Consider the following 27,583-nt stretch of genomic DNA (forward strand, 5'->3'; position numbering starts at 1 on the left):
TCGGCCATACGACTGTCACAGTCAGAGCATTTAAAGAACAGATTTAAATAACAGTGTACACATAATGCAAAAGCACCAATCTTGACGATTCTGTCCCGGTTAATTGTTCCATGTTATTTTAGTTCTGCCTTAACTGGATTCATAGTAACCCTGTGTGTTTTTAAAAATGTTAGGTTTCAGAAGCGAGGCAGCGGTAGAATTGTGCGAGTGAGTGTGTTTTTTGTAAAGTTTCAAATGCTTTTGTATATTTTTAGTTTCTTTTTTTTTCGTTTTAAGAGACTTCATGTTACTTACTGTGCCTTTACTCAGACACACGTGTGGTTTCAATGGTTGTGTAAAGAAATCTGGTTTTGCTCTAGTGTGGGCGTCTGTGTTTCAGTGCGCTTCAGTTCTAGCTGCGCTGTCGTAGTTATTGTGAATCGGGACAGCCCTGGCTATAGGACTGCAGCTCCCAGCATGCCTCTGCGCCCGCGGGCATGGTGAGGGATGCTGGGAGCTGTAGTTCTTTAACTGCAGTGCGCTGGGCTGGGCTGTATCACATTTCTACTGGTTATAGTCCCTGTTGTTTAAATATCATTCTTATATTATCCACACATTACAATTTGAAGAAGCCTCGCCAGCGCATTTGATCCAATCCGTTCTCATGTCGGTACAGCAGCAATCCCTTCATATTAACAGATCCTCAGCGGTTGGTTTGATCCGCTTCTGTGCCGGTGTTGTAACACCTGGCTGTGGCTTATCCTGACGTCACGTCCCAGAGACACGCCCCCTGCTTCCTTGCCGTTTGAAAAGCCTCGTCAAAGCGCCGCTGTAGAGAGATGGCAGCTGCGGGTTTTGAACCCGGTGCCGGTGAGTTAAAAACATGGCGATGTAATAATTACGAGACTGCATCGAAACAAGAGTTTTATCAGGTTAAAGGAAAGAAAGAAGAACAAGTTTACTTTCGGTTTCAGGTTGAAACGAGCTCGCACAGACTCAGTTGTTACAGTTCATAGTTTTTTTTACAGTCTTATTTGATAAAATGCACGTTGCTTACTTTATCGAGTCGGATAATCTGCAGTATAAAAGCTTCTCCGTGGTTGATTTTCATTCCCCGCGAGTGTGATACATTTCCACGCATGTCTGTAATTATACAAAGTGAAAGTAAAACATGTCTCGAGCGCGTCACAGCTTCAGCAGCAGCCATGGCTTTCATTTCTAAGAGGAGCAAACTGTTCTTTCTCTTTAACAGGGCGGGGAATCATGGCTGCAGAACAAGAGGCTGAAGAAACTGTCTCTCAAGAGCTGCACAGCGCCTCTGAGCTGAGGATCGTGCTGCTTGCGAGAAGCAGGGCTGGGAAGAGTGCATCAGGAAACACCATCCTGGGCAGAGAGGAGTTTAGATCTGGATTCAGTGTCTCTGCAAGAACAAAGGAGTGTGAGAAGAGAACAGGAGAAGTGTCTGGGAGACGGGTCACTGTGGTCGACACGCCACGCTTGTTACACACAGACCAGGTTGAGATTGAGAGATGTGTTTCTCTGTCTGCCCCGGGACCCCACGCTTTCCTCCTGGTGACACCCGTGTATTCAAAAGATATGATTGACACTGACCGTCAGTATATAGTAGAACAGTATTGCAAATCCTTTGATAAAGTGCAGGAGCTGTTTGGTGAGAGAGCTGTGAGGAACATGATGATCCTTTTCACCTGCGGGGATCTTCTGGAAGGCAGGATGATTGGGCAGTACATTGAGGAAGCTGGTGAGGAGCTCCAGCAGCGTGTTGAGAAATGTGGGAACAGGTATCATGTTCTCAACAATAAGAACAGCAGCGATCGCACTCAGGTCACACAGCTCCTGGACAAGATACACAACATGGTGAAGGGAAGTGGAGGCTGCTACCTCCCAAATGAGATTTACGAGGAGGTAGAAGAAAGGATTAGACTAAAGGAACAGGAGCTGAATGAGAAACATAAAGAGGAACAGAGGAGGAGAGAAGAGGAGATGAAACAGAAATATGAGGAGGAACAGAGGAGGAGAGAAGAGGAGATGAAACAGAAATATGAGGAGGAACAGAGGAGGAGAGAAGAGGAGCTGATTGAGAAGTTGAGGAAGCAAATGAAGGAAGAGGAGCTGCAGAAAGAGGCAGAGGAATCCAAGCTGCCTGTCAGGAGAAGACACAGCATTGAAGGAGATCGTCCCAACAGTAAGTATTCCTTTAATTCCCCCGACTGTCAGTTCAGTAAAATCATCTTTCTGAGGCAAATACGAAGTTCAGTCTTTCTGTGGGACCTCTTGAGGCAAAATCATTGCTAGCTTACCTGCTGTATTGAACTGCAGTCAGTCTGTGTTATTAGTCGTGACATTGAAGCTTGCTTGCGGCTCTAGAACAAAGAAACATTGATTGATGCTTTAAATAGCAAATAAACTATTAGAAAAAAATACCAATAAATCATTCTGTATCCTGTCACTCTCTATAAAGTGTGTTTCAATATTTTAGAATACTACAGTAATATTTCCTGTAGAAATCTGACTTGCAGGTTAATCATAGAATATCTGTGGTGCTTTAGAGACATCGTGAGCAAAGTCAAGCACAGTCACAGATGTGACATTTCACTTTTCTGAAACAATACACTTGTTGTGTTTCAGTGTCTGGAGGTGAAGTAGAGGCTCACCTTGCAGATAACCAAGCGCCTCCCAGCCCCCCTGAACTGAAGATGGTGCTGCTTGGGAAGACTGGGGCTGGGAAGAGTGCAGCAGGAAACACCATCCTGGGCAGAGAGGAGTTCAGATCTGAAGCCAGCTCCTCTGCAGTAACGAGGGAGTGTGAGAAGAGAAAAGGACAAGTGGCTGGGAGACGTGTTGCTGTGATCAACACTCCAGAGCTCTCTCAGGACAAACTCCAGATTAGGATCTGTGTTTCTCTGTCTGCCCCGGGACCCCACGCTTTTATATATTGAGTGTGTGTATAACATATTTTTCCTACAGTGTAGGAGTGTGTGTGTGTCTGTGTGTGTGTGTGTGTGTGTGTGTGTGTGTGTGTGTGTGTATTGTCTGTGCTCTGATTCCCTGAGACAGCGCTGTAAAGAGATGTCTACTCAGGAGATAATAAAGTCATGAATAATAATACACAATAATATCACACTTTTAAAACCTCGTCCCGTTTTTATTTGTCATTTCTCTGAATGCATATTCTGGTGTAAAATGCTGTTGCCGTCAGCAGGTGCGATAGCTGCTAATGAGATCATGATCATTGCTGTGTTTAATCAGCACTAGCGACACAAAGCTGACATCTGTGAAATACTGAAGCCTTTATTGAAGTCTGTGTTGATGGATTAAACACAACGCGGTCTTCAAAAACTGTTGTTCAATCAGCCAGCGACGAGCTGTGAATAGCAGACTTTATTTAATTCAGCAAAAACTACTTCATAAAAAATATTTTTAAAACATTTTTATAAATCTCATGAGTTGAATCTGCGTTATAAAAACGCCTCCCAGAAAACGCAGCCGTGTACCAGCGGGTGTGAAATGCCTGTGTGTTTATTGACACAGTTTCGTATCCCGGTGATTTTAAAGGACTCCGCTAACAGAACAGCAGGTTAGGGTCTCGCTGCTGCGGTTTTATATAAGGCTGCTGTTCATGTTAAAGCTTCAGATGCCATTGCCTTGTTACTGTCCCCTTACCTTGTTATGATGCGTGCAATCACTCGCAATGCTTCTCACTGCAATTACTCACACGCAGGGTGTTTATTTTTTATTTAATTGATTGTATTTTTTGAATCCGCAGTTTTGAGTCCCCCTGCAATTCCAGAGACAAGGCTGCGCTTGATACGCAAAGGCAGGCTGTGCTGTGCAGGGGGTCAGTCTGGGGGGGTGTTTAGTTTAGGCTGCAGTGCGCGCATTGCAGCGGTCCCGCTCCGGGACTGTATTTGAGGTTTCACCGCTCCACATCAAACCCACAGTAACGCCACCTGTTCAAACCCCGATACACTCCTCCGTGACGCTGCAGACGGGAGAACAACTCGGGGGGGGAGAAAATGACGGCGCTGACTACTGAAGAGGAGAGAACTGGTAGGAGAAGCCCCGGGCTGCTGCTGTTTGTATCGACACCTGTAAGGATGTGCTTTTATTGAGGGCTTTTACCGTTTACATCTCCTCGGCATTGCCCGCCAAAAATGAACAAACAACACAGCGGCGCGGACCCCGAGCAGCGCGAGCTGCCAATTCAAACTGGAGGAGTTCGAATCCCAACGGCTGAAGCGGCGCCGCCTGAATATATTAGCGTGGAGTTAAAGATTACACATCAATAAATAAGATATTATTAAATACAGTTTAAAATAATATACGGTAGTATCAATACATTTCAAAAGTCTCGTTTACACCGGGTGGTTGTGTGAAAATGTTTCTATTAACGGAATATAAGAATGGTCAACATTAGCCTACGAAGGGGAATCTGTGGAGAAAATACAAGTTATCAGGTAGGTGTTTTTATTTTTATTATTAATATTATTATCGGGTTACGGATGGGTTAAGAGATGTTTTTAATTGTTTTTTAAAAGTTTAAATATGAATGAAAAAATGTTATATTCAGGTGTGGATTTTGTATTTTGGTAAATGTGTGGAAATGTATTTCTTATTAGCCCGGGTTCTTATTCGCAAACAGTTTTTTTTTTCGTTGTTTTTCAGGGCGCCCTTTTCCTGTCAGAATGAGTTTCTATAAAGAGTGACGCTACAAAGCGCGTTCATTTTTAAGGCTGTGGTTTGTCCCGCGGTCACGTCCCAGCGACACGCCCCCTGCTTCCTTGCCAGATTCCCAGATTCCCAGATCCTCTTTGGAAAAGCGTCGTTGAAAACCCACTGTAGAGAGATGGCAGCTGCAGGTTTTGAACCCGGTGCCGGTGAGTTAAAAACATGACTGTCTTATTAAAGTCGAGGACGATGTAATAATTAACGGACTTTATTGAACCAATAAAAAAACAAGAGTTTTATTAGGTTTTCAGACACAAAGAATACAAAGTTTACTTTCGGTTTCAGTTTTCAGTTTGTTTGTTTTTTAGAATCTTATTTGAGATGATAAAATAAACGCTTTCTTTCTTTATAACACATCTCGACGTTGCTTACTTTGATCCGCATTTGCCACGAATGTGTATAAATACCACACGGCACGTCTGTAATTATACAAAGTGAAAGTAACAAAAAGTCCGTTTCAGCGTCAGCAGCAGCAGCCATGGTTCCGGAGACAGTGGGCGCGTTAAGTAAGTAAGCCGCGCAGAGAGGACGCTCAGAAAGCACTGAGCAGATTTAAATGACTTAACGCTCTGCTCCACGAGAGCGCTGAGGGACTTTTAAAAATGGTGAATAATAATTATTTGCTTGTTTGTGTTTCTGAGGTGATGGTAGATGAAATGGCCCCGTGTGAAGTTACTGTCCCCTGCTGTACCTCGCTGAGTTCGGCTCTCTGTTTGGACTGAACCTCATATCTGGCTGTGTTTAATACCGACAATACCGACGTTAATAATGAATAATATTAATACTACAAGCCTAATAATAATAATACATCAATAACTGTAGAACAGCTCTACGTTAAAAAAATGAAATTAAATGATACAAATTCGAAAACAACCATTTTTACTATCTTATTTAGCCAATTAATACATAACTTCTTAAGTCGAAACCAGTTCATCGTTCTTGACAAACGTATTTGTCAATCCTGCCTGTGATCTCCACTTCTTTCCTGCAGGTGTCCATTCAGTCCGCTCCCTCTGATCACTGATGAGAAATGCTCAGGAGCGGCTCAGCGGGAGCGGAACTGAGCGAGTTGTTAAGTTGATTCTTTTACTGAGCCGCTCTGAGCCGCTCACTTACTTAACACACCCAGTGGAACAGTCTGAGATTCGGCGGTCAGTGAACTCGGTCTCTTCACAGGATCGCTTCTATTCTCTCACTGCTCGATAACATCTCAAGCGCTGTGGATTGAAACAGCGCTCAGGAGTCATTGCTGTTTGAGATTCTCTGCTATATTTGGTTCTATTATCAGGCTCACAAACCAGATGATATATTATCAATGATGCTGGTAAAAAAATAACATTGTTTGCAGAATTAAGAGAGTCCAAACAATGTTGTATAAAAACAATACAATACGCTCCATTTTGGACACACAGTTTGTTTTTGGAAATATTGTGAAAGTTTGTAAGATGATTGAAACAAATCTGTCATTTCATTTTTAGTTAACTTTCATTGTTTAAAGAGATGAGCTAAGACGACTATTTGTGGCTATTATTGAGTGTCCTTAAACTTTGATATTTTTTTTCCAAAATATTTGCAAACATTCCCATTGCCTACCCTGTGGGAGTATTTACAGCGTCACAGTGATTTGATCAATTTCACTTCTGGCGTTTCAACAACACTCTGCAGTAGTTCAATTTATTAGTTAATAAATTAATCAAACCCGATTTTAAGAAAACATTATTTTTGATGTTCATGTTAAATCATTGTGTTACCAGTTTAACCACAGCGTTTATTCCCAGCCCGAGTCTGGTTCCGATTAACCCTTTACTGTCCGGGTCGCTGAAACTCAAACCGGGACGAGCAGCCAGAGAGTCCCCCTGCAATTGCAGAGAGGATGCTGCGCTTGATACGCAAAGGCAGGCTGTGCTGTGCAGGGGGGTCAGTCTGGGGGGTGTAGATTTAGGCTGCAGCGCGCGCATCATTCAGCTTCAAATGCAATCTATTTATTAACCTGAACATTTACAAAAATTAAAAAAAATAAAAGCTATAAATGAAATGAAGAAATAACAGTCAAATGAAAAAGCCTACCATTAACTATTACGTATAAAACTCGTGTTTTGTATCGACGTAATTAGAAAAAAATACAAATAAAGTTTTGATACCGCCTGAGTAGTGGAGAGTATGAAACTGCCACCATTGCGGCTCCTGTATAGAGTCAGCATCACCTACTAAACTATAGGGCAGCTAAAGCCAACATGGCAGACATGGGAGTCAGTTTCATAACTTTATCAACTGCACGAGCGCGACCACACCCGGTTGCCTGGTCACGACAAATCAGAGCAAGGCAAGCTGGGAGATGAGCAGCGCCCAGCACACAAAATAACAAAGAAAACATCTTAAACAAAGAGCAGACCTGCGCATTTAAATAAACACAAGCGGCGTTTTTAGATGGCATGTATGATTTCACGCAGACGCGCATGTCCCCAGCTGCTCTCATGCGATTATGAAGCACAATGTCACGCGTTTGCGAGCTACGATCATTTGTACTCGTGTGTATAATAATTATAACGAACGTGTTTTTAATGTATTGATGTAGTTTATGCGGACTCTGTGTAGACTTGAGTTTGAGATTTCAGAAGGAGTTCGGTCCCGGTAGATTCGAGTCGTGTCTGAATCATTTCATCACTTGTTCTTGGGCTGATAACTCGAATCTCAATCGGATGCAGACGAAAGTCGAAAACTTTGTGCCCGGGGGAGATGAGATATATATTATATAAACTTTGCTAGTTTTAAACTTTTACACAATCTTGACGATTCTGTCCCGGTTAATTGTTCCATGTTATTTTAGTTCTGCCTTAACTGGATTCATAGTAACCCTGTGTGTTTTTAAAATGTTAGGTTTCAGAAGTGAGGCAGCGGTAGAATTGTGCGAGTGAGTGTGTTTTTTTGTAAAGTTTCAAATGCTTTTGTATATTTTTAGTTTCATTATTTTTTGTTTTCGTTTTAAGAAACTTCATGTTACTGTGCCTTTACTCAGACACACGTGTGGTTTCAATGGTTGTGTAAAGAAATCTGGTTTTGCTCTAGTGTGGGTGTTGGTGTTTCAGTGCGCTTCAGTTCTAGCTGCGCTGTCGTAGTTATTGTGAATCGGGACAGCCCTGGCTATAGGACTACAGCTCCCAGCATGCCTCTGCGCCCGCGGACATGATGAGGGATGCTGGGAGCTGTAGTTCTTTAACTGCAACGCGCCGGGCTGGGCTGTATCACATTTCTACTGGTTCTAGTCCCTTTTGTTTTAAATATCATTCTTATATTATCCGCGCATTACAATTTGAAGAAGCCTCGCCAGCGCATTTGATCCAATCCGTTCTCATGTCGGTACAGCAGCAATCCCTTCATATTAACAGATCCTCAGCGGTTGGTTTGATCCGCTTCTGTGCCGGTGTTGCAACACCTAGCTGCGGCTTATCCTGACGTCACGTCCCAGCGACACGCCCCCTGCTTCCTTGCCGTTTGAAAAGCCTCGTCAAAGCGCCGCTGTAGAGAGATGGCAGCTGCGGGTTTTGAACCCGGTGCCGGTGAGTTAAAAACATGACTGTCTTATTAAAGTCGAGGGCGATGTAATAATTACGAGACTGCATCGAAACAAGAGTTTTATCAGGTTAAAGGAAAGAAAGAAGAACAAGTTTACTTTCGGTTTCAGGTTGAAACGAGCTCGCACAGACTCAGTTGTTACAGTTCATAGTTTTTTTACAGTCTTATTTGATAAAATACACGCTTTCTTCTTCTTTATAATACATCTCGACGTTGCCTACTTTATCGAGTCGGATAATCTCCAGTATAAAAGCTTCTCCGCGGCTGATTTTCATTCCCCGCGAGCGTGATACATTACCACGTATGTCTGTAATTATACAAAGTGAAAGTAAAACATCTCCCGAGTGCTTCACAGCGTCAGCAGCAGCCATGGCTTTCATTTCTAAGAGGAGCAAACTGTTCTTTCTCTTTAACAGGGCGGGGAATCATGGCTGCAGAACAAGAGGCTGAAGAAACTGTTTCTCAAGAGCTGCACAGCGCCTCTGAGCTGAGGATCGTGCTGCTTGGGGGAAGCTCGTACTGGGATGCTGGGAAGAGTGCATCAGGGAACACCATCCTGGGCAGAGAGGAGTTTAGATCTGGATTCAGCCTCTCTAGAAGAACGAAGGAGTGTGAGAAGGGAACGGGAGAAGTGTCTGGGAGACGGGTCACTGTGGTCGACACTCCACACTTGTTACACACAGACCAGGTCGAGATTGAGAGATGTGTTTCTCTGTCTGCCCCGGGACCCCACGCTTTCCTCCTGGTGATACCCGTGTATTCAAAAGAAATGATTGACACTCTCCGTGAGTCTATAGTAGAAGAGTATTGCGAATCCTTTGATAAAGTGCAGAAGCTGTTTGGTGAGAGAGCTGTGAGGAACACGATGATCCTTTTCACCTTCGGGGATCTGAAAGGCAGGACGATTGAGGAGTACATTGAGGAAGCTGGTGAGGAGCTCCAGCAGCTTGTTGAGAAATGTGGGAACAGGTATCATGTTCTCAACAATAAGAACAGGAGCGATCGCACTCAGGTCACACAGCTCCTGGACAAGATAGACAACATGGTGAAGGGAAGTGGAGGCTGCTACACCATGAAGATGTACTGGGATGAGAAACTTAGACAAAAGCTTAAAGAGAAACACAAAGAGGAATGGAGCAGGAAAGAAGAGGAGATGAAACAGAAATATGAGGAGGAACAGAGGAGGAGAGAAGAGGAGATGAGACAGAAATATGAGGAGGAACAGAGGAGGAGAGAAGAGGAGATGAAACAGAAAAATGAGGAGGAACAGAGGAGGAAAGAAGAGGAGATGAAACAGAAATATGAGGAGGAACAGAGGAGGAGAGAAGAGATGAAACAGAAATATGAGGAGGAACAGAGGAGGAGAGAAGAGATGAAACAGAAATATGAGGAGGAACAGAGGAGGAGAGAAGAGATGAAACAGAAATATGAGGAGGAACAGAGGAGGAGAGAAGAGGAGATGAAACAGAAATATGAGGTGGAACAGAGGAGGAGAGAAGAGGAGCTGAGACAGAAATATGAGGAAGAACAGAGGAGGAGAGAAGAGGAGATGAAACAGAAATATGAGGAGGAACAGAGGATGAGAGGAGACGAGATGAAACAGAAATATGAGGAAGAACAGAGGAGGAGAGAAGAGATGAAACAGAAATATGAGGAGGAACTGAGGAGGAGAGAAGAGGAGATGAAAGAGAAATATGAGGAGGAACAGAGGAGGAGAGAAGAGGAGATGAAACAGAAATATGAGGAAGAACAGAGGAGGAGAGAAGAGGAGATGAAACAGAAATATGAGGAGGAACAGAGGAGGAGAGAAGAGGAGATGAGACAGAAATATGAGGAGGAACAGAGGAGGAGAGAAGAGGAGATGAAACAGAAAAATGAGGAGGAACAGAGGAGGAGAGAAGAGACGAAACAGAAATATGAGGAGGAACAGAGGAGGAGAGTAGAAGAGATGAAACAGAAATATGAGGAGGAACAGAGGAGGAGAGAAGAGATGAAACAGAAATATGAGGATGAACAGAGGAGGAGAGAAGAGGAGATTAAACAGAAATATGAGGAGGATCAGAGAAGGAGAGAAGAGGAGATGAAACAGAAATATGAGGAGGATCAGAGGAGGAGAGAAGAGGAGATGAAAGAGAAATATGAGGAGGAACAGAGGAGGAGAGAAGAGGAGATGAAACAGAAATATGAGGAGGAACAGAGGAGGAGAGAAGAGGAGCTGATGGAGAAGTTGAGGAAGCAAATGAAGGAAGAGGAGCTGGAGAAAGAGCCAGAGGAATCCAAGCTGCCTCTCAGGAGAAGGAATAGCAAAGAATTATTACCCCCCAAGAGTAAGTTCAGTTAAAATAATAATATTCTAATATACTAATGAAGCTTTTCTATTGACCTCATTGTTCAATATTAATGTATTCCCGTGTCACAGGAAAAAAGTCGATATGGCCTTTACTGCACATTCGTGAATTTCTGAAATTAAAGGGAGGGTTCACGATGGCAGTTGGTATTTTCTATCTGTGTGCTTTTATCGTTGAGCACCCTCTAGATCAACGTCTTGGTTTTAAATTGGTTACCATAAAATTGTAAAACATAGCAAACTGTTTTCAACTTAAAAAATCTTGGCTGAATCTTTATTAAAATCTACATTTCACGAGAAACATGACTTTGCTAATGAACTACAGACATAAATCACATCATTATAAATAGTAGCACTTTTTAATATGACCACAGGCGGCGCGTGAGTCTTTCGTTTGGGGAGGCTGGGCCACACTTTTCCCCTGCATTTGTTGTACAGTAAGATATATATTATTTATATATATACACAGTTTTTATTTATTTCTTAGCAGACGCCCTTATCCAGGGCGACTTACAGTCGTAAACAAAAATACATTTCAAGAATCACAGTACAAGTATTAATACAATTAAGAGCAAGATAAAATACAATGACTTCAGTTCTATATATATATATATATATATATATATATATATATATATATATGTAATTAAGACTTGCATTATTTATTACTCTGTTGCTAGTGAGTCTGAATACAAAGTTTCATTCCTTGTGTTGAGTTTGAAAAATAGTCGGACTGACGACACAAATAAAAGCTGTGAACCGGATTCATTCTGCTGCGTCTTTTTGAGAACTTGTATAATAATTTACAGCAGAAAACAGACCTCGAAACCACTCGGGGACGCTGCATAGATATTTGACATTGTTTTTTTTCTTCAATATAAGGCGGCCACATAAATGAAGTTTAGCACAGCACTGTCTTGTACTTTTAAAACATGTTCAGCCTATTTGTTTTTCTAATTTGCTTAGTCAGGATAACAAGCAGCACTGATTTTAAAACCTTTAAATCCGTTAACCTGTTCTGCAGTCCTACAGAACCTACACCAATTTCAAACACCATTTCCATCACTTCACACCAGTTTAAATCAATTATTAATACTGTCTATTAAGCTTCTAAACACACACGTACTATCATAGTTATAATCAGGGGGTATTCAACGTATTTCATAACGTATATTTGCAAAAAAAAATAACTCTACTCTTACCGTAACTGAATCCTGTATCTACAGTGTTGATTTTGATATCCCAGCTGCCCTAGCGGTCTGGCAGTTCCGCAGTAGGAAAACAAGAAATAAAATCGATTTAATTCTTTTTTCAGAGCTTTCCTTTTTGTTGATGATGCAGAGTTCATCCCCCTAGTCTCTGGAAGTCTCTTCGGAGCGCTCTGTGTAAGTTCAGGGCTGCATCCTGTATGTGCTTTGAAAGAATATTCAAGTATGGAATATCTTTAGGGCTTCTGTTTTTCGGGTTCTATTAATTGTATTTTTCGGTGCTTATTTTGAGCTATTTTCGAGTTTTATATAATTCTTTTTTGGGGGGCTTTCGTTTTTGATATACTGTATGAAAATAGTGTTTTCTGTTACTTTCCAAAATGCTTGAGCGTTTTTTTTTTCTGTCAGTATGTATAGTAGTAACTGGACAGGACTTCCACTCTTAAGCTGTCCCTTCTTTTCCTTTGCTGTCTTCCACAGTGAAATCCCTCTGGTCTCGGCACATTCTTCTGGGGTTTTTATCTGGAGGCATTTTTGTACATTTCGACACAATTCTGTTTTAAATCCTCCGCGTTTTAACTGTAATACATCTTGAAATCCCGCTAACAAGCCTCCATCCTGATTGTAATCTCGTTTTAAATCTCACAAGCGGAGTCTCCAATAGAAATGCAGGAATGTGCTGCCACTCAGTAGTTGGGGCGGGTTTAAAGCATTCAGAACGAATCACTGATAGATGCAGTTTTTCTCGTGTTTTCCTGTGTTTATTGGCTATCCATCGATTTCATTTCTTTTTTGTATCGGGGGTGTTTTGTCGGGTTTTATCGGTTAAAATCGAAACTCAGAAGCCCTGATTATGTGTAATCATTTTATTAAAACTGAACAGGAATGTGTGTGACTCCCGTCTCAATACAGTTGAGTGGAAATGATGTTTTTTTGTCGTCGTTGTTGTAACAGTGTCTAAATATCAATACTGAAACCGTATCCATTATTTTCGTTAATGTATGTGTGACACGTATTGCATGACAATCAAATTAGCTTCTTGTTATCGTGGCTTTAAAACAAACATAAATCAAACCCTGCTGCTCACCGCTGCTAAATTAAACATGAATTTACTTTACACCTAGATGAGATGACAAATGTCACATTAAAAAATAAAATAAATAAATAAAACCTTAGTTTTTGTTTCAGAATTTTTTTTTGTCCTTTAATCTTCCAACGAACTCTCCCTTTAAATTCAGAGATTCGCGCAGTATAGGCAAGATCTACCAATTTCCTGTGACACCGCAACTATCTGTTATTATTATTATTATCATTATTATTATTATTATTAACGAGTCGTTCAGCGGAGGCTTTTTCTCCAAAGCGACTTCCAGAGACTAGGGGGGTGAACTCTGCATCATCAACAACTGCTGCTGCTGCTGCAGAGTCACTTCCAATAGGAGCTCGTTTGTTTTACGTCTCATCCGAAGGACGGAGCACAAGGAGGTGAAGCGACTCGCTCAGGGTCACACACACACACACACACACACACACAGGGAGTCAGTGGCTAGTATTGAACCTGGAACCTCCTGGAATCAAGCCCCTTTCTTTAACCACTGCACCACCAGCCCCTTCCTTAATAAATATATTGGTATCCCGGAATAGATAATTATCTACTCATTAACAATATGCTAAATATTTTAATGAGTAATCTGTCCCACAAGTTCAGTGGTACCCTAAATATGATTTAATTTACTAACAATGCAGAATAACTGGGTGGAGCATTTGCTCTCTAGTTTACCCAAAAAATGATTTTTCTGAGTGCTGACTGCCGATGCTGGGACAATATTCAGGGCAGGGCTGTCCTTGGTAGTCCGTAGCCAGAAACCTATTTCTGAGGGTAAAATGAAGAGGAAATGTCATTTCGCATTGGGAGCACGTGGATCATGTTTCAGGTACCACAGAACTTATGAGAGAGGCTATTCATTAAAATCTGCAAATTCGATTGTCTATTCAGGGATATCAAGATATTTAGCGAGCGAGTCGTCTGAGTGAAGTTATCCAGCAACAAACTCCCCGTCCGCAGTGGTGCTGCTTTCCTAGAAAAAGCAGAACATTTCGGGGAACCATTCTACTTGTGAGAAATTAAAATATTTAGCATGTTTTTTAAAGAGGAAACAATTATCTGTTTACGGATACCAAAATATTTAGTAAGTCAAGGGTCTGAATGAGGAAAACTGTGGCAATACAATCACCACCCCCAGTCGTTCTGTAAATCATTTGTTGTGTTCATACTTTGTGTCAGTACTGTACATTTTTCTTGTTGTTTTTCAGTGTCTGGAGGTGAAGGAGAGGCTCCCCTTGCAGATACCCAAGCGCCTCCCAGCCCCCCTGAGCTGAGGATGGTGCTGCTTGGGAAGACTGGGGCTGGGAAGAGTGCAGCAGGAAACACCATCCTGGGCAGAGAGGAGTTCAGGTCTGAAGCCAGCTCCTCTGCAGTAACGAGGGAGTGTGAGAAGAGAAAAGGACAAGTGGCTGGGAGACGTGTTGCTGTGATCGACACTCCAGAGCTCTCTCAGGACAAACTCCAGATTAGGAGCTGTGTTTCTCTGTCTGCCCCAGGACCCCACGCTTTCCTCCTGGTGATACCGGTGGGCCGATTCACAGAGGAAGAGAGGAGAGCAGTGGAGACAGTCCAGGAGACATTCAGTGAGGAGGCTGTGAGGAGGTACATGATGCTTCTTTTCACTCACAGTGAGAAACTGAAAGGCAAGACCATTGAGGATTATATTGAGACAGGCAGCAAGGAGCTCCAGCAGTTTGTTGAGAAATGTGGGAACAGATATCATGTTCTCAACACTGAGGACAGGAGCGATCGCACTCAGGTCACACAGCTCCTGGACAAGATAGACGACATGGTGAAGGGAAACAACGGCAGCTACTACACCAGTGAGATGTACCAGCAAGCAGAAGCAAGGGCCGGAGAAGTGAGGATAGGGAAGAAGAGAGATGAGCAGATTGACAGGGTGGGGTATGAAAAGAGCAAACTGCTAAAGGAGAGGACAGGAGAGCTGGAGCTACAACTGGAGCTGAGGAGAAAGAGGGAGAGATCCAGAGTGCTGGAGAGGGAGCTGAAGAGAGCACAAGAGGGGGAGCAAGAGCTGAAGAAAGAGAGGGAGAAAAGAAAAGATAAAGAAGAGAGAGAAAAGGGAGAGCAGAAGGGAACGTTTAACTTGCAGAAGTACAATGAAAAGCCAACTTGGAGTGAATATCTAAGGCCATCAGTAGTAGTAATTGGAGGATCAGTAGGGGCAGCAATAGGGGCAGTAGCTGGAGCCGTATCGGGGCCAATCGGAGCTGCAGCAGGACTGGTTATAGGAGCTACACTAGGAGCAGCAGTAGGAGTAACATTAGGAACAGTGACAGGAGGTGGGATAGGAGCACAGGCAGTAAAAGAGCCATACAAAACACAGTGATGATAACATGGAGCACACTGATGTGGAAACTGCACCAGGCTTCCAATGCTGAACTCTTACAGCCTTCACTGTCTGTGTGTGTGATGAATAAGTACAGAGTAATGCTCACAATTCACCTGACTGTAAACGCATCACCTCTGAACCCCAAGACACATCGGATTCCAAACACACAAGATGTTAGAAAAGCCTGAGCCTTTAATACTTGAATCATGTGTTTAATGGCTGCATAGATTCTAGATAACATTCAATATGCTGTATATTATAGCTATATTGTGTAAATGATGGATACTGTATATAAACTTTATAATACTGAGATATATTGTAGCTGCAGCTAAGTAATTGAAATGATCACTCCACTCAGGAGCTGTGCTTTCACAATTAAATAAAAACAACTAAAAGTAATTTGTTTAATTGCTCAATAATGTCATACGCTCTACATGATATCTATAAGTTACTGTATAAGTTTATGATTATGTTTTTACTGTATATATAATATGTAATATTGTATGCATGAAGCTGACAAGAAATATATTTTTACTTGAATCTGTGGTGAACCAATTACTCGAGACATCTTTCATTACTTCAGACAAGATTAAAACAAACTTAAATTTGCTTCATCTTCCTACTGGGTGATTGTGCTGCAATATGTAAACTATCTCAGAACAAGTGACGCTTGAGCAGTGTTGAGAGGCTGTGTGTCGTGTGAATGCTTTTTAAACCCTGGGAGGATTGTAATGTTGAGCAGTGTTGAGAGGCTGTGTGTCAATGCTTTTTAAACCCTGGGAGGATTGTAATGTTGAGCAGTGTTGAGAGGCTGTGTGTCGTGTGAATGCTTTTTAAACCCTGGGGGGATTGTAATGTTGAGCAGTGTTGAGAGGCTGTGTGTCGTGTGAATGCTTTTTAAACCCTGGGGGGATTGTAATGTTGAGCAGTGTTGAGAGGCTGTGTGTCGTGTGAATGCTTTTTAAACCCTGGGAGGATTGTAATGTTGAGCAGTGTTGAGAGGCTGTGTGTCGTGTGAATGCTTTTTAAACCCTGGGAGGATTGTAATGTTGAGAGGCTGTGTGTCGTGTGAATGCTTTTTAATCCATGTTTCTGATCATCTGCTTTCTTATCAACAAGATCTAAAGGGAACATCCCCACTAGACTGCAGCTAACCAATGTCTTTGATTTTGTACTTGGTGTGAATGGAAAACAGAAAGCCTTGATTGGAACAACATGAGGCAGCAATTCTTATGAGAATGCGTGGGGCCGCAGCGGCAGGAGGTGATGAAGGACCCTCCACACTTTATAGCATCGTTTTCACAAGCAGAAACACCCCCGTCCCTTCCAGGACAGTGAGGACAGGGTCATGTATAAAAGGGAATAGAAGCTGTGTTTCTGTGAATAAGGGCAACAAGACCCCGGATCTGGAACAGAAACGGAGGGGCGTCCTGGACAAACAAGAGCCCGCAAATCAATCTGTAGTATTTTGCATTTAATCGTATCCTGATGTAACTATCACTGACTCTGTTATCTGCTCCGATATTGAATCATATCTTGTCATATATTTGTATAGAACTGAAGTCATTGTATTTTATCTTACTCTTAATTGTATTAATACTTCCACTGTGATTCTTGAAATGTATTTTTTGATTACGACTGTAAGTCACCCTGGGTGCTAAGAAATAAATAATAATTATTATTATTCAAGACTCGCCTCATTGTGCTTCTTATCACCCAAAAAAAAAAAAAGAAATTCTGCAGAAAATGTAAAAAGATATGGGGGAAAAAAAAGGCTGGACAAACCAGGAACTTTTCAGTTTGCAGAACACTGTACTGGGTTGGTAAAGGAAAGCAGGTTTATCTGAAGCTAGTGTTGGAATGTATTGTCGAGGTCAGGTAGTGTCAGGCAATTTCTGAAAACTCCCAGGAATCGGAAAAATAAAAATAAAAAAGAAAATTGATATTCCCCCCAAGATTGGTGCTGCTGATCAGGTGAAACCAGCACAACAGACACTCCAAAAGGCTGGTTTCACAGATCCTGGGGAGCTCTGATTCGAGGACTACCTTATCTAAGGTAATATCAGCATTCAAGTTAGAGACAGAGTGAAAAAAAACAGGCAAGACACAGAGTCTTTTTTTAGAGTTTATTTAAAAACAGTGCTCTCTTACACCCCCGGAGGCTTGTGGTGGTGGTGCGGCAGGAGGAGGGGGTCAGAATTTGAGGAGAATCAATAGAACCCCTCTTCCCCTTCTCTCTCTCACACACACACACACACACACAGAGAGACTACCGGAGATTTATAAAAAGCCAGGTACAGAATGATCAATAAGTTATATACGGGTAGAAATTCAGAAAAATAAAAAAAAAAAAAAAAAAAACACAACAATCCTCCCAAAAAAACAAAAAACAAACCAAAAAATAAAATTCTAAAACCCTACGAGACTCTACCGTCACGACGTACAGCTACGTTGTATTTATTTTATTTTTCCGGGAGGGAGAGAAAAAACCCCATCGAATACTGCATGGTTATGTGATTTCTATACCGTATCAGCTACAACGCAGCAAGGAAACATTCACACAATAAAACCACACATATATATAATTGGAATAATAAATTAGGGAAACCCCCACCACACCGAATCCTGGTGTTTCAAAACAAGACAGACAGTCTGCTAGAGGACTCTGCCCCCTAGTGTACACAACAGTTATTGCAAGTAGAGCGGTACAAAAAACACTGCTACCGAAACAGTCCGGTCTAAACTCCACACTGCCCCTTGTGTACACAACAGCCACTGCAAGTAGAGCTAAACAAGACATCACCTTCTCTAGTCTTGAGAGTCAGGTCTTAACTCTGCTAACCGCCCCCTAGTGTATACACTCAGAGCAGGCCACGGTACAGAACGCTGCCACCTAGCGGCTACATCAAGAGCAGCACCTTTAGAGAACGTCAGAAAATTACAACACAAAATTAAAAAAAAACAAAAACGAAGCAAAAAATGTGTCTATGTACATGTAGTCAGTCTGCTGTATGGCTGTAGTTTGTACAGTTGTACCAGACACTGTCTCAAAAGCATCGACTGACTCAGATCAAATCAAGTTGACTTGTATCCATGTACATAACGTAGTGTCATTTAAATACACACAATGTGACGCCAGACACAGTGGGAGGGGCTTGCCTTATTTATTTTTTTAAAAAAGGCAATTAAAATAAAACGGTTCTAAACTCCGCCCCCTAGTGTGTAAAAACAGGCAGTGGCACCAAGAGGCAACGCATTCTAGTGTCCAGCTTTAACATGCTGTCATTGTTACAGACCGCAGATCCACAGACACGATGCAGAAGGATTTACCAGCCAGCGCTCTGCACCTACAAAAAGGGAAGCGATGCGTTCTAGTGGACTGCATGATATTGCATTGTAACTTTAGTGTCTAAATACAGAGGGAAAAAACAAAGCCACTTTTTCAGGAACATGCGGCTTGAAACCAGGTTCCAGGAGACCTAGTTTGAGATTGCTGTATCGAACCCCGAAATATCATCCGGGGTGCCGTGCCGTGACTTGAAACCCCCTCTCCTGAAACCAAGTTCCCTCAACTTTATAACACATCAGCCCAGGCAGTGATTGTAATGCAGCCTCCCTTAGTGCTTAGTGTTAGAACTCAGCTGCTTCAGAATTGCAGGAGTTTAAAGAAGACAGAGGTAATGTGTGCTAGTCTCCTCCTGGTGGAGGTTAGGGGCATTACAGGGCGTTGAGACACCAAGAGCAGCTTTTAGAGTAAGCTCTACAGCAGGGAGGTGTCTAAATCAAATCAATCAAGACCTGGAGGGATATTCTACTCCGGGTTTAACAGGGAAGATCATGAACGACTTCAGGGTCTGGATGGACGGAGGTTTATTTTATTGGTTTGATTAAACGATTCAGAACAGGACAGACAGCACCTTGTCCATCTCCGCTCTACAGTAGCGGTGCAGAACGGCAAACTGAAAAGGGGGACTTTTTTCAATTATTATTATAACACCAGGATTCTGTCCGTCTGTTTCTCTGTCAGTCAAGATTGAAATTTTTTTCGTTTGATTTTATTTACACAATGTTTATTTAATTTTGGTTTGCGAATGTTTCCTCGCTGTAACATTTCTAAAACTAAAATATTTATATACATTGAAAAAAAAAAAAGTCATAAAAAGAAGAAATTTGAAACAAAAATATACGATGCCTTCGGCGAGCATTGAAGAAACGTTGAACGTAAAAAATAAACGCGAAACGGAAACAAGTCTATGCATTGCTTTAAAAAAAAAAAGACATTATTCTCCATTTTATTTCTACAGGAAGTTCAAAGGGCGATTAAAGAATCGACTTCCTGTCCTACTTCCTTTTCACTCCCCCCACCACGTCCCGCGGTCTCCCATTGGCCGAGCTGGCTTCTATTGACATGTCAAAGCCTTGTCACGGGGACACCTGCTGGCTGGGGGTATGAACTGCACCCGACTTCTCAATTTCACTCTCACCCCATATAGAGTATATTACAATAAATACACACTTTGACTAGACTGCGAACAGGGAAAAAACCACATGATTTTTCACAAAGGAGAACAAATAAGCAAGTCTTTTGCATTTAAAAAATAGTTTTTTTTCAAAACCTGATTTCAAACAACATCATGAATCTCACAGTATAATTGGAGAGCCTGCTGCATACTGTACAAGGGAAACTAAAATCATTGAAATGTTCATTATTGTGCGAGGTTGAAAAAGAGGGTGGGAGGCGGTCGGGCCAATGCTGAAAATCTTGATTGCAGTTCAAGAATTCAATGCATTGATATTTAAAACGAAAAAAAAAATGCACTGATGGTAAAGCTGAGGGAACATCACTGTGATTGAGTCCAGCAGACCAGCTCTAGTTTGGGGCTCTAGTGCCTTCATCAGCGTGACTGAAACTAAACTGAGTCCAGCAGACCAGCTCTAGTTTGGGGTTCTAGTGCCTTCATCAGCGTGACTGAAACTAAACTGAGTCCAGCAGACCAGCTCTAGTTTGGGGCTCTAGTGCCTTCATCAGCGTGATTGAAACTAAACTGAGTCCGGCAGACCAGCTCTAGTTTGGGGCTCTAGTGCCTTCATCAGCGTGATTGAAACTAAACTGAGTCCAGCAGACCAGCTCTAGTTTGGGGCTCTAGTGCCTTCATCAGCGTGATTGAAACTAAACTGAGTCCAGCAGACCAGCTCTAGTTTGGGGCTCTAGTGCCTTCATCAGCGTGATTGAAACTAAACTGAGTCCAGCAGACCAGCTCTAGTTTGGGGCTCTAGTGCCTTCATCAGCGTGATTGAAACTAAACCGAGTACAAAAAAAAAATATATCCGAAATTCAGTTTAACAGCAATAAGCAAGTGAAAGTTTTATGGACATGATTTAAAACTAAAACTATTTGAAATTCATAATTTTTGGATGGGGGCGGGGTAGAAACAAAAATCACATTTGCAGCAAACTTATGCCAGGGCGAAGGTTACAAAAAAATTATAATAATAATAATAATAAAGTCTTGCACAACAAAACAAAATATTTAGTGTTATAAGAATGCGAATTCCACCGGTTCCTTGCCTATAGCTCATATAATGGTATAATCCAACCCTCCCTCCCCCCTTACAGCCTTGAGGAATGGCTCAGTCCAGCCCCAGCATTCTATGACAGCTTCTCTAAACCCCGCCTCCAGCCCTATAGCTCCTCCCCCTCAAATTTATAACACACAAGAAAATGCTTTGCAATATACCACAGTAACAAAAAACAAAAAAACTCTTTGGAACTCAGAAATATATATACTGTAATAATCATAGTAATCATAAACAATAATAATAATGGGAATATGTATAAGGGTAATGAAGAAGGAAACACATGGTTTTTTTTGTCTTTTTTTCATTTAAGGAGAAAGTAATTGAGGTATAAAAGACTCTGTTTTTCTTTCCCTCCTCTCTCTAGAGTTTGATGATCGCTCTCTCTCTTTTTTTTACAGGGATGGAAACAAACAGCAGTTTGACAGCCAGTCCAGATTTTACATCCATTCTGTGAGCTTCATAATAAACTGCTATGCGATGGGAGTCTTATTAGGGTTAATAATGAAGCTCTCAGTCTGAACAAATGTAAAACCTGGACTGGCTCTCAAACTGCTATGCGATGGGAGTCTTATTAGGGTTAATAATGAAGCTCTCAGTCTGAACAAATGTAAAACCTGGACTGGCTCTCAAACTGCTATGCGATGGGAGTCTTATTAGGGTTAATAATGAAGCTCTCAGTCTGAACAAATGTAAAACCTGGACTGGCTCTCAAACTGCTATGCGATGGGAGTCTTATTACTAATAATATTATTATTGAGCTCTCAGAATGCATGTAAAACCTGGACTGGCTCTCAAACTGCTGTGCCATGGGAGTCTTGTTATCGGTTGATGTCCTTGTGTTTTCGTTGCTGGAGAGCGATGGGAGTCTTGTTATAGGTTGATTTCCTTGTGTTTTCGTTGCTGGAGAGCGATGGGAGTCTTGTTATCGGTTGATGTCCTTGTGTTTTCGTTGCTGGAGAGCGATGGGAGTCTTGTTTCCATCCCTGTGTTGAGCTGGTTGGTTGGTTTGTTGATTTCGTGGAGTTCCTCCATTTCTGCTCAGGTTAATGTTGCAGACAGGGGGCGCTGTGCTCCTCCACCGTGGGTTCAAATCAGTACGGGGCGAACCGGCTGTACCCACCCCGGTACAAACTCGCCTGCGGAGAGAGAATGCAAACTTCGTAAGAGATTTTACAAAACTACAAATTTGTTTTAACAAAATAAAATAAAATTGAAGTGTTTTTCAGTTGCAGTACCAATTAAAATCCACCAGGTGTCAGCAGAGAGCTGTGACGGACTCCCTGTCTGTTTGTCTAACACCCCCCTCCCCCCCAGAGACTGAAGGTCACGGTAACTCGTCCTCTGTGCCGCGAGGATCGAATCCCTCCCCCTCCTATCAGGACACAGCCAGATCAACAACAAGGGCACAGGAAGAGATACAACTCACTCACATACATACATACATACATACATACATACAGACACAGAGACACACAAAGATACAGACACATACACAGAGACATAGAAACACACACACACATATATACATTATATATACATTATATATATAACACACAGAGAAACAGAGACACAGATATATAGACACACACACTCACAAACATACAAACGCACACACATACAGAGACACAGAGAAACACACATATGAACAGACACACACAGACACACATTCGGAGGTTGACTGCTGTTGTGTTTTCTATGTAAAGTGCTCACTTGGAGGAGGCCTCTGAGGCTGTGTGGTCCAGTGGTTAAAGAAAAGGGCTTGTAACCAGGAGGTCCCCGGTTCAAATCCCACCTCAGCCACTGACTCACTGTGTGACCCTGAGCAAGTCACTTCACCTCCTTGTGCTCCGTCTTTCGGGTGAGACGTAATTGTAAGTGACTCTGCAGCTGATGCATAGTTCACACACCCTAGTCTCTGCAAGTCGCCTTGGATAAAGGCGTCTGCTAAATAAACAAATAAATAATAATAATAATAATAATAATCTCTCACCATGGCTCCCACTCCGTACGCTGCAGCGGCTGCCGGTGCGAGGGCGTGGTAGGGGTCTGTGGTGAACACCCGGCCGTAACTGAGACAGAGAGAGAGAGAGAGGAGACTCGTTAATACAATTTATAACAGTGTAGGAGGGAGAGAGAGAGAGGAGAGGGAGAGAGAGAGAGAGACACAGACAGAGAGACTCAATACATTTATAACAGTGTAGGAGAGAGAGAGAGAGAGAGAGAGAGAGAGAGAGAGAGAGAGAGACACAGACAGAGAGACTCAATACATTTATAACAGTGTAGGAGAGAGAGAGAGAGAGAGAGAGAGAGAGAGAGAGAGAGACACAGACAGAGAGACTCAATACATTTATAACAGTGTAGGAGAGATGAGAGAAAGGAGAGAGATAGAGGAGAGAGACTTGTTAATACATTTCTAACAGTGTGAGAGAGTAGAGAAAGGAGAGAGAGAGATAGAGGACAGAGATAGGAGAGAAAGGAGAGAGAGAGATAGGACAGAGAAAGGAGAGACTCGTTAATACATTTATAAACAGTGTAGGAGAGAGACAGAGACACAGATAATAAATAAATAGTTATAGAATACAGATATATCATTATTCTCATTATTATTGTTGTGATGTGTTTGAAGTACTGTGTGTTTGTTTTATTTACATGTGTTTTAAATGTTCATTGTAAAGATGGAATTTACCCATCACTGCTTTGGCAATGCCAATAAAGCACATGAAATTCAAACTGAATTGAGATAGAGATGAGAGAGAGAGAGGAGAGAGCACAGACAGAAAAAGAAGAGAGGGGAGAGATAGAGAAGAGAGAAAGAAAGGAGAAAGATGAAGAGAAACACACAGATAGAAAATAACACAAGCTAAATGTGTGTGTGAGAGAGACAGACAATACCTAAACTAACACAGAGAGAGAGACACACACACACAGAGACACAGTCCCCCAGTGTCCCAGGATGCCGTGCGGCTCACCTATCACTATACGCGGCGGCGGCTGCAGCGGTTGCCCCGGTTACCGCGGCGGTGGGCTGAGCGTATCGGTACGCAGCGTAGCCCCCCTGAACAAAACAGAGAGAGAGAGAGAGAGAGAGAAGGGTTAACTCCATGAGAGAGAGAGAGGCACACACTGCAGCACAGCACCAAACCAGCACACAGAAGCAACTTCACTGGTGATTCAAAGAGATTTTTTCACATTACAATACATCCCCCTCTCTCTCTCCCTCTCTCTCCCTCTCTCTCTCTCCTTTGCTATTCGCTGGTGTTTTGCGTCAGTCATTCGGAGCGGGTCTGGGTTCCGTCGCTCCTCTAACAAACATTTCTGACTGGCTTTTAAAAATCTGGCTTTGAGAAGCTTGTCTGTAAATCACAGTGTGGCTTTTCAACTTGTCCCTGCCTCTCCCCTCTGTCTGTACGGATGCAGAGGAGGGGGGGGGCTGCGTTTGATTGGAACGGAGGAAGGCTGTCTGGCATTTAGGATTTAAACAAGCTCCTCAAAGCCAGGTAAAAGGCAGACGTCAAACCAATCAGAAACTCGATTTATTGAAGGAGCGACGGAACCAAATCAGAATGACTGCAGTAAAACACCGGGTGAATAGGAAAGGAGAAAGAGAGAGAGGGAGGGAGGGAGGGAGGGAGGGGGGGGGGGGGGGGGGGGTTAATAAATTAATAAAAAACAAGCAATTAAAATCCCGGCTCATGCAACAGCTCTAGACTTTGGTTCAAAACAGGAAGCCTACGACATCATCACCCTCCTCCGGACTACAAAACTACAACTCCCAGCATTCCCTAAGAGGCCAAACAGGAAATGGGAGGTGGGGGAGGGATTGGAAGGAGAGAGGAAGTTTGAAAGAAAAGAGGATGAGAGAGGGAGGAGGAGGAGGGAAGAACGTAGAAGAGAGGCAAGAGACAGAGAAGGTAGAGGGAAGAATGAAGGGAGGAGAATGAAGGAAGGAGAGAGAGAGAGTAGGGGCTGCAGTAGTTCTATTCAAGGAGGGGGTAGGCATCATCACTATCATTATTATCATTATTATTATTAATTATTAGGGGAGCATGCAGACACTAAGGCAAACACTAATTCTAGTTGAAATCTCTCTCTTCCCACAATCCACTGGGGTTATTATATCATCCACCTTGCTGTGTTAGAACATAGAATTACTGCTACAAATTCCACTGCAATCTGATTGGCTGTCTGCTGCCAGCTGGGCGGGCCTACCTGAGGCAGTTTAATGATTGGTTCCTGAAACACTATTCTATAACAGAAAGACAAGAGGGCTGAATCAAGGGCTGGGCACAGGGTTCGAATTCACACAGCGAGACGCGCGCGCGCACACACAGGGATAAAACACACACCAAACTGCACACAAGTTCATATCACATTGATTTCTGCAAAGAAGTGGGGCGATTATAGCTGATAATCAGGTTTTGAGAGAAAAAATACTGTAATGAATGCATGAATGACTATATACAATTATAAAATGCTTCATGTTATTGAGTCGTTCAGCGGAGGCTTTTTCTCCCAAAGCGACTTCCAGAGACTAGGGGGGTGAACTCTGCATCATCAACAACTGCTGCTGCTGCTGCTGCAGAGTCACTTCCAATAGGAGCTCGTTTGTTTGACGTCTCATCCGAAGGACGGAGCACAAGGAGGTGAAGCGACTCGCTCAGGGTCTCACACACACACACACACACGCATGCACGCACACATACACGCACGCACGCACACACACACACACACGCACGCACACACACACACACACACACAGGGAGTCAGTGGCTGCTGCAGAGTCACTTCCAATAGGAGCTCGTTTGTTTGACGTCTCATCCGAAGGACGGAGCACAAAGAGGTGAAGCGACTCGCTCAGGGTCACACACACACACGCACACGCACACGCACACACACACACACACACACACACACACACACACACACAGGGAGTCAGTGGCTGAGCCGGGATTTGAATCTCCTGGTATCGAGACCCCTTTTCTTTAACCGCTGGATCATCAATTAAATTAAAATATATTACCCCCCCCCCCCCCCCAGAAGAATTCAAGAACGAATGCTGATCCAATGTGATTCGTACCCAGAACAGTTTGGCGCAATTCAAAAAGCAGGCACATGCTTCATATATTCACCATTACAAAACCTGACCCCAAATTCACAGGCAAATCCCCCTCAAAAAACTGGTTTCACTGGGAGTTTAATAATCAGACACACCTGAGCTTGTTAGCTAGACACACTGGGGGCTGATCAAGCTGGTAGCAGTAAAACCTGGACTGGATCACGCTGCTGTGCGATAGGAGTCTGATTCCCCAGCCCTGATCTCTCTGTCTAAATATCCCACAGTTCCCAGCAATATCCTGTAGCTCTCTTCACTATAAAATCAGCTACAAACCTCCTTCAACCAAAGTCTATCTACAGGGCTGGGAATCAGACTCCCGCTGCACAGCAGTGTGATCCAGTCCTGGTTTCACTGGGAGTTTAATAATAAGACACACCTGAGCTTGTTAGCTAGACACACTGGGGGCTGATCAAGCTGGTAGCAGTAAAACCTGGACTGGATCACACTGCTGTGCGATAAGAGTCTCATTGCCAGTCCTGGGGGCTGTGTGTATATAAATTCAGTATGTGGGAAGGCCAGTAGTGTTGGGGTCTGGTGACTTATTATAGCAAGCGCTCATGCAAGAGAGAGAGAGACACAGACAGAGAGAGTGTGTACTTACATACAGGTCAGCTCCGTAAAACCCATCCTGATACACCACACTGAGACAGAGAGAGCGAGAGGGAGATAGAGAGAGAGAGAGAGAGAGAGAGAGGATTGTTACTTCACTCAAGAATCATGCAACATGCAGTGCAACTTCCACCAAGTAGGGGGAGCTAGCGAGGTTGCTTGCTTATATCAGTTCATATCTCTGCTTGACTGTCTCTGTATCAGTTCATATCTCTGCTTGACTCTGTCTCTATATCAGTTCATATCTCTGCTTGACTCTGTCTCTATATCAGTTCATATCTCTGCTTGACTCTGTCTCTATATCAGTTCATATCTCTGCTTGACTCTGTCTCTATATCAGTTCATATCTCTGCTTGACTCTGTCTCTATATCAGTTCATATCTCTGCTTGACTCTGTCTCTATCAGTTCATATGTCTGCTTGACTCTGTCTCTATCAGTTCATATCTCTGCTTGACTCTGTCTCTATATCAGTTCATATCTCTGCTTGACTGTCTCTATCAGTTCATATCTCTGCTTGACTGTCTCTATCAGTTCATATCTCTGCTTGACTCTGTCTCTATATCAGTTCATATCTCTGCTTGACTCTCTCTCTCATATCAGTTAACATTGCCTTGTGTAAAGTTGTATATTTTTCAGAAGTTGTATTTGCTATTTTGAGATTATTTCCCCCTCATTCCTCGTTATTTAAGAAAAAAACAGCAATTTTGTGCATGAGCAAATCAAACTCATCATGCATTTTAAACACCTCCATACACAGAGAGACACACAGACACACAGACAGACACACAGACAGACAGACAGACACACACAGACAGACAGACAGACACACACAGACAGACAGACAGACACCACAAAACATGCAGCAGAAAATGTGCGCTTTAAAAAAAGACAAGTTATAATTTCCATCAAAATTAAAAATAAAAAAGGTATCACTATACAATTATATATTATGTTTAAAAAAAGGTTT

At 42.6% G+C, this 27,583-nt stretch overlaps 3 protein-coding genes across 9 annotated transcripts in view; 2 read left to right on the plus strand and 1 right to left on the minus strand.

Moving 5' to 3' along the window:
- Positions 1-602: 602 nt before the first annotated feature.
- LOC131727653 (GTPase IMAP family member 4-like) lies at positions 603-3,254 on the plus strand. Its single transcript, XM_059018964.1, has 3 exons — positions 603-849; positions 1,232-2,182; positions 2,626-3,254. The coding sequence occupies exons 1-3, from the start codon at positions 819-821 to the stop codon at positions 2,934-2,936; spliced, it is 1,293 nt and encodes a 430-aa protein (XP_058874947.1). The 5' UTR covers positions 603-818; the 3' UTR covers positions 2,937-3,254.
- Positions 3,255-7,959: 4,705 nt separating this feature from the next.
- LOC117970587 (trichohyalin-like) lies at positions 7,960-17,000 on the plus strand. Its single transcript, XM_059018954.1, has 3 exons — positions 7,960-8,282; positions 8,715-10,625; positions 14,167-17,000. Exons 1-3 carry the CDS (start codon positions 8,252-8,254, stop codon positions 15,306-15,308), a joined length of 3,084 nt encoding a protein of 1,027 aa, XP_058874937.1. The 5' UTR covers positions 7,960-8,251; the 3' UTR covers positions 15,309-17,000.
- Positions 17,001-17,423: 423 nt separating this feature from the next.
- LOC117968005 (RNA binding protein fox-1 homolog 2-like) overlaps positions 17,424-27,583 on the minus strand; it is a 50,199-nt gene continuing 40,039 nt past the window's right edge. For 5 of the 7 annotated variants that reach the window (XM_059018959.1, XM_059018958.1, XM_059018960.1 and 2 more), the window contains 4 exons: positions 26,608-26,647; positions 23,860-23,945; positions 22,881-22,959; positions 17,424-22,026 (listed from right to left, as the gene is read on the minus strand). In XM_059018959.1, the coding sequence (XP_058874942.1) occupies positions 21,982-22,026; positions 22,881-22,959; positions 23,860-23,945; positions 26,608-26,647 (250 nt within the window). In that variant the 3' untranslated portion in view covers positions 17,424-21,981. Of the gene's footprint in view, positions 22,027-22,880; positions 22,960-23,859; positions 23,946-25,099; positions 25,137-26,607; positions 26,648-27,583 lie in introns of those variants that run through there. The other 2 variants (XR_009322212.1, XM_059018961.1) reach the window with 2 other exon arrangements.

Source organism: Acipenser ruthenus, unplaced genomic scaffold (assembly GCF_902713425.1).
Source record: "Acipenser ruthenus unplaced genomic scaffold, fAciRut3.2 maternal haplotype, whole genome shotgun sequence".
Classification (NCBI taxonomy): Eukaryota; Metazoa; Chordata; class Actinopteri; order Acipenseriformes; family Acipenseridae; genus Acipenser; species Acipenser ruthenus.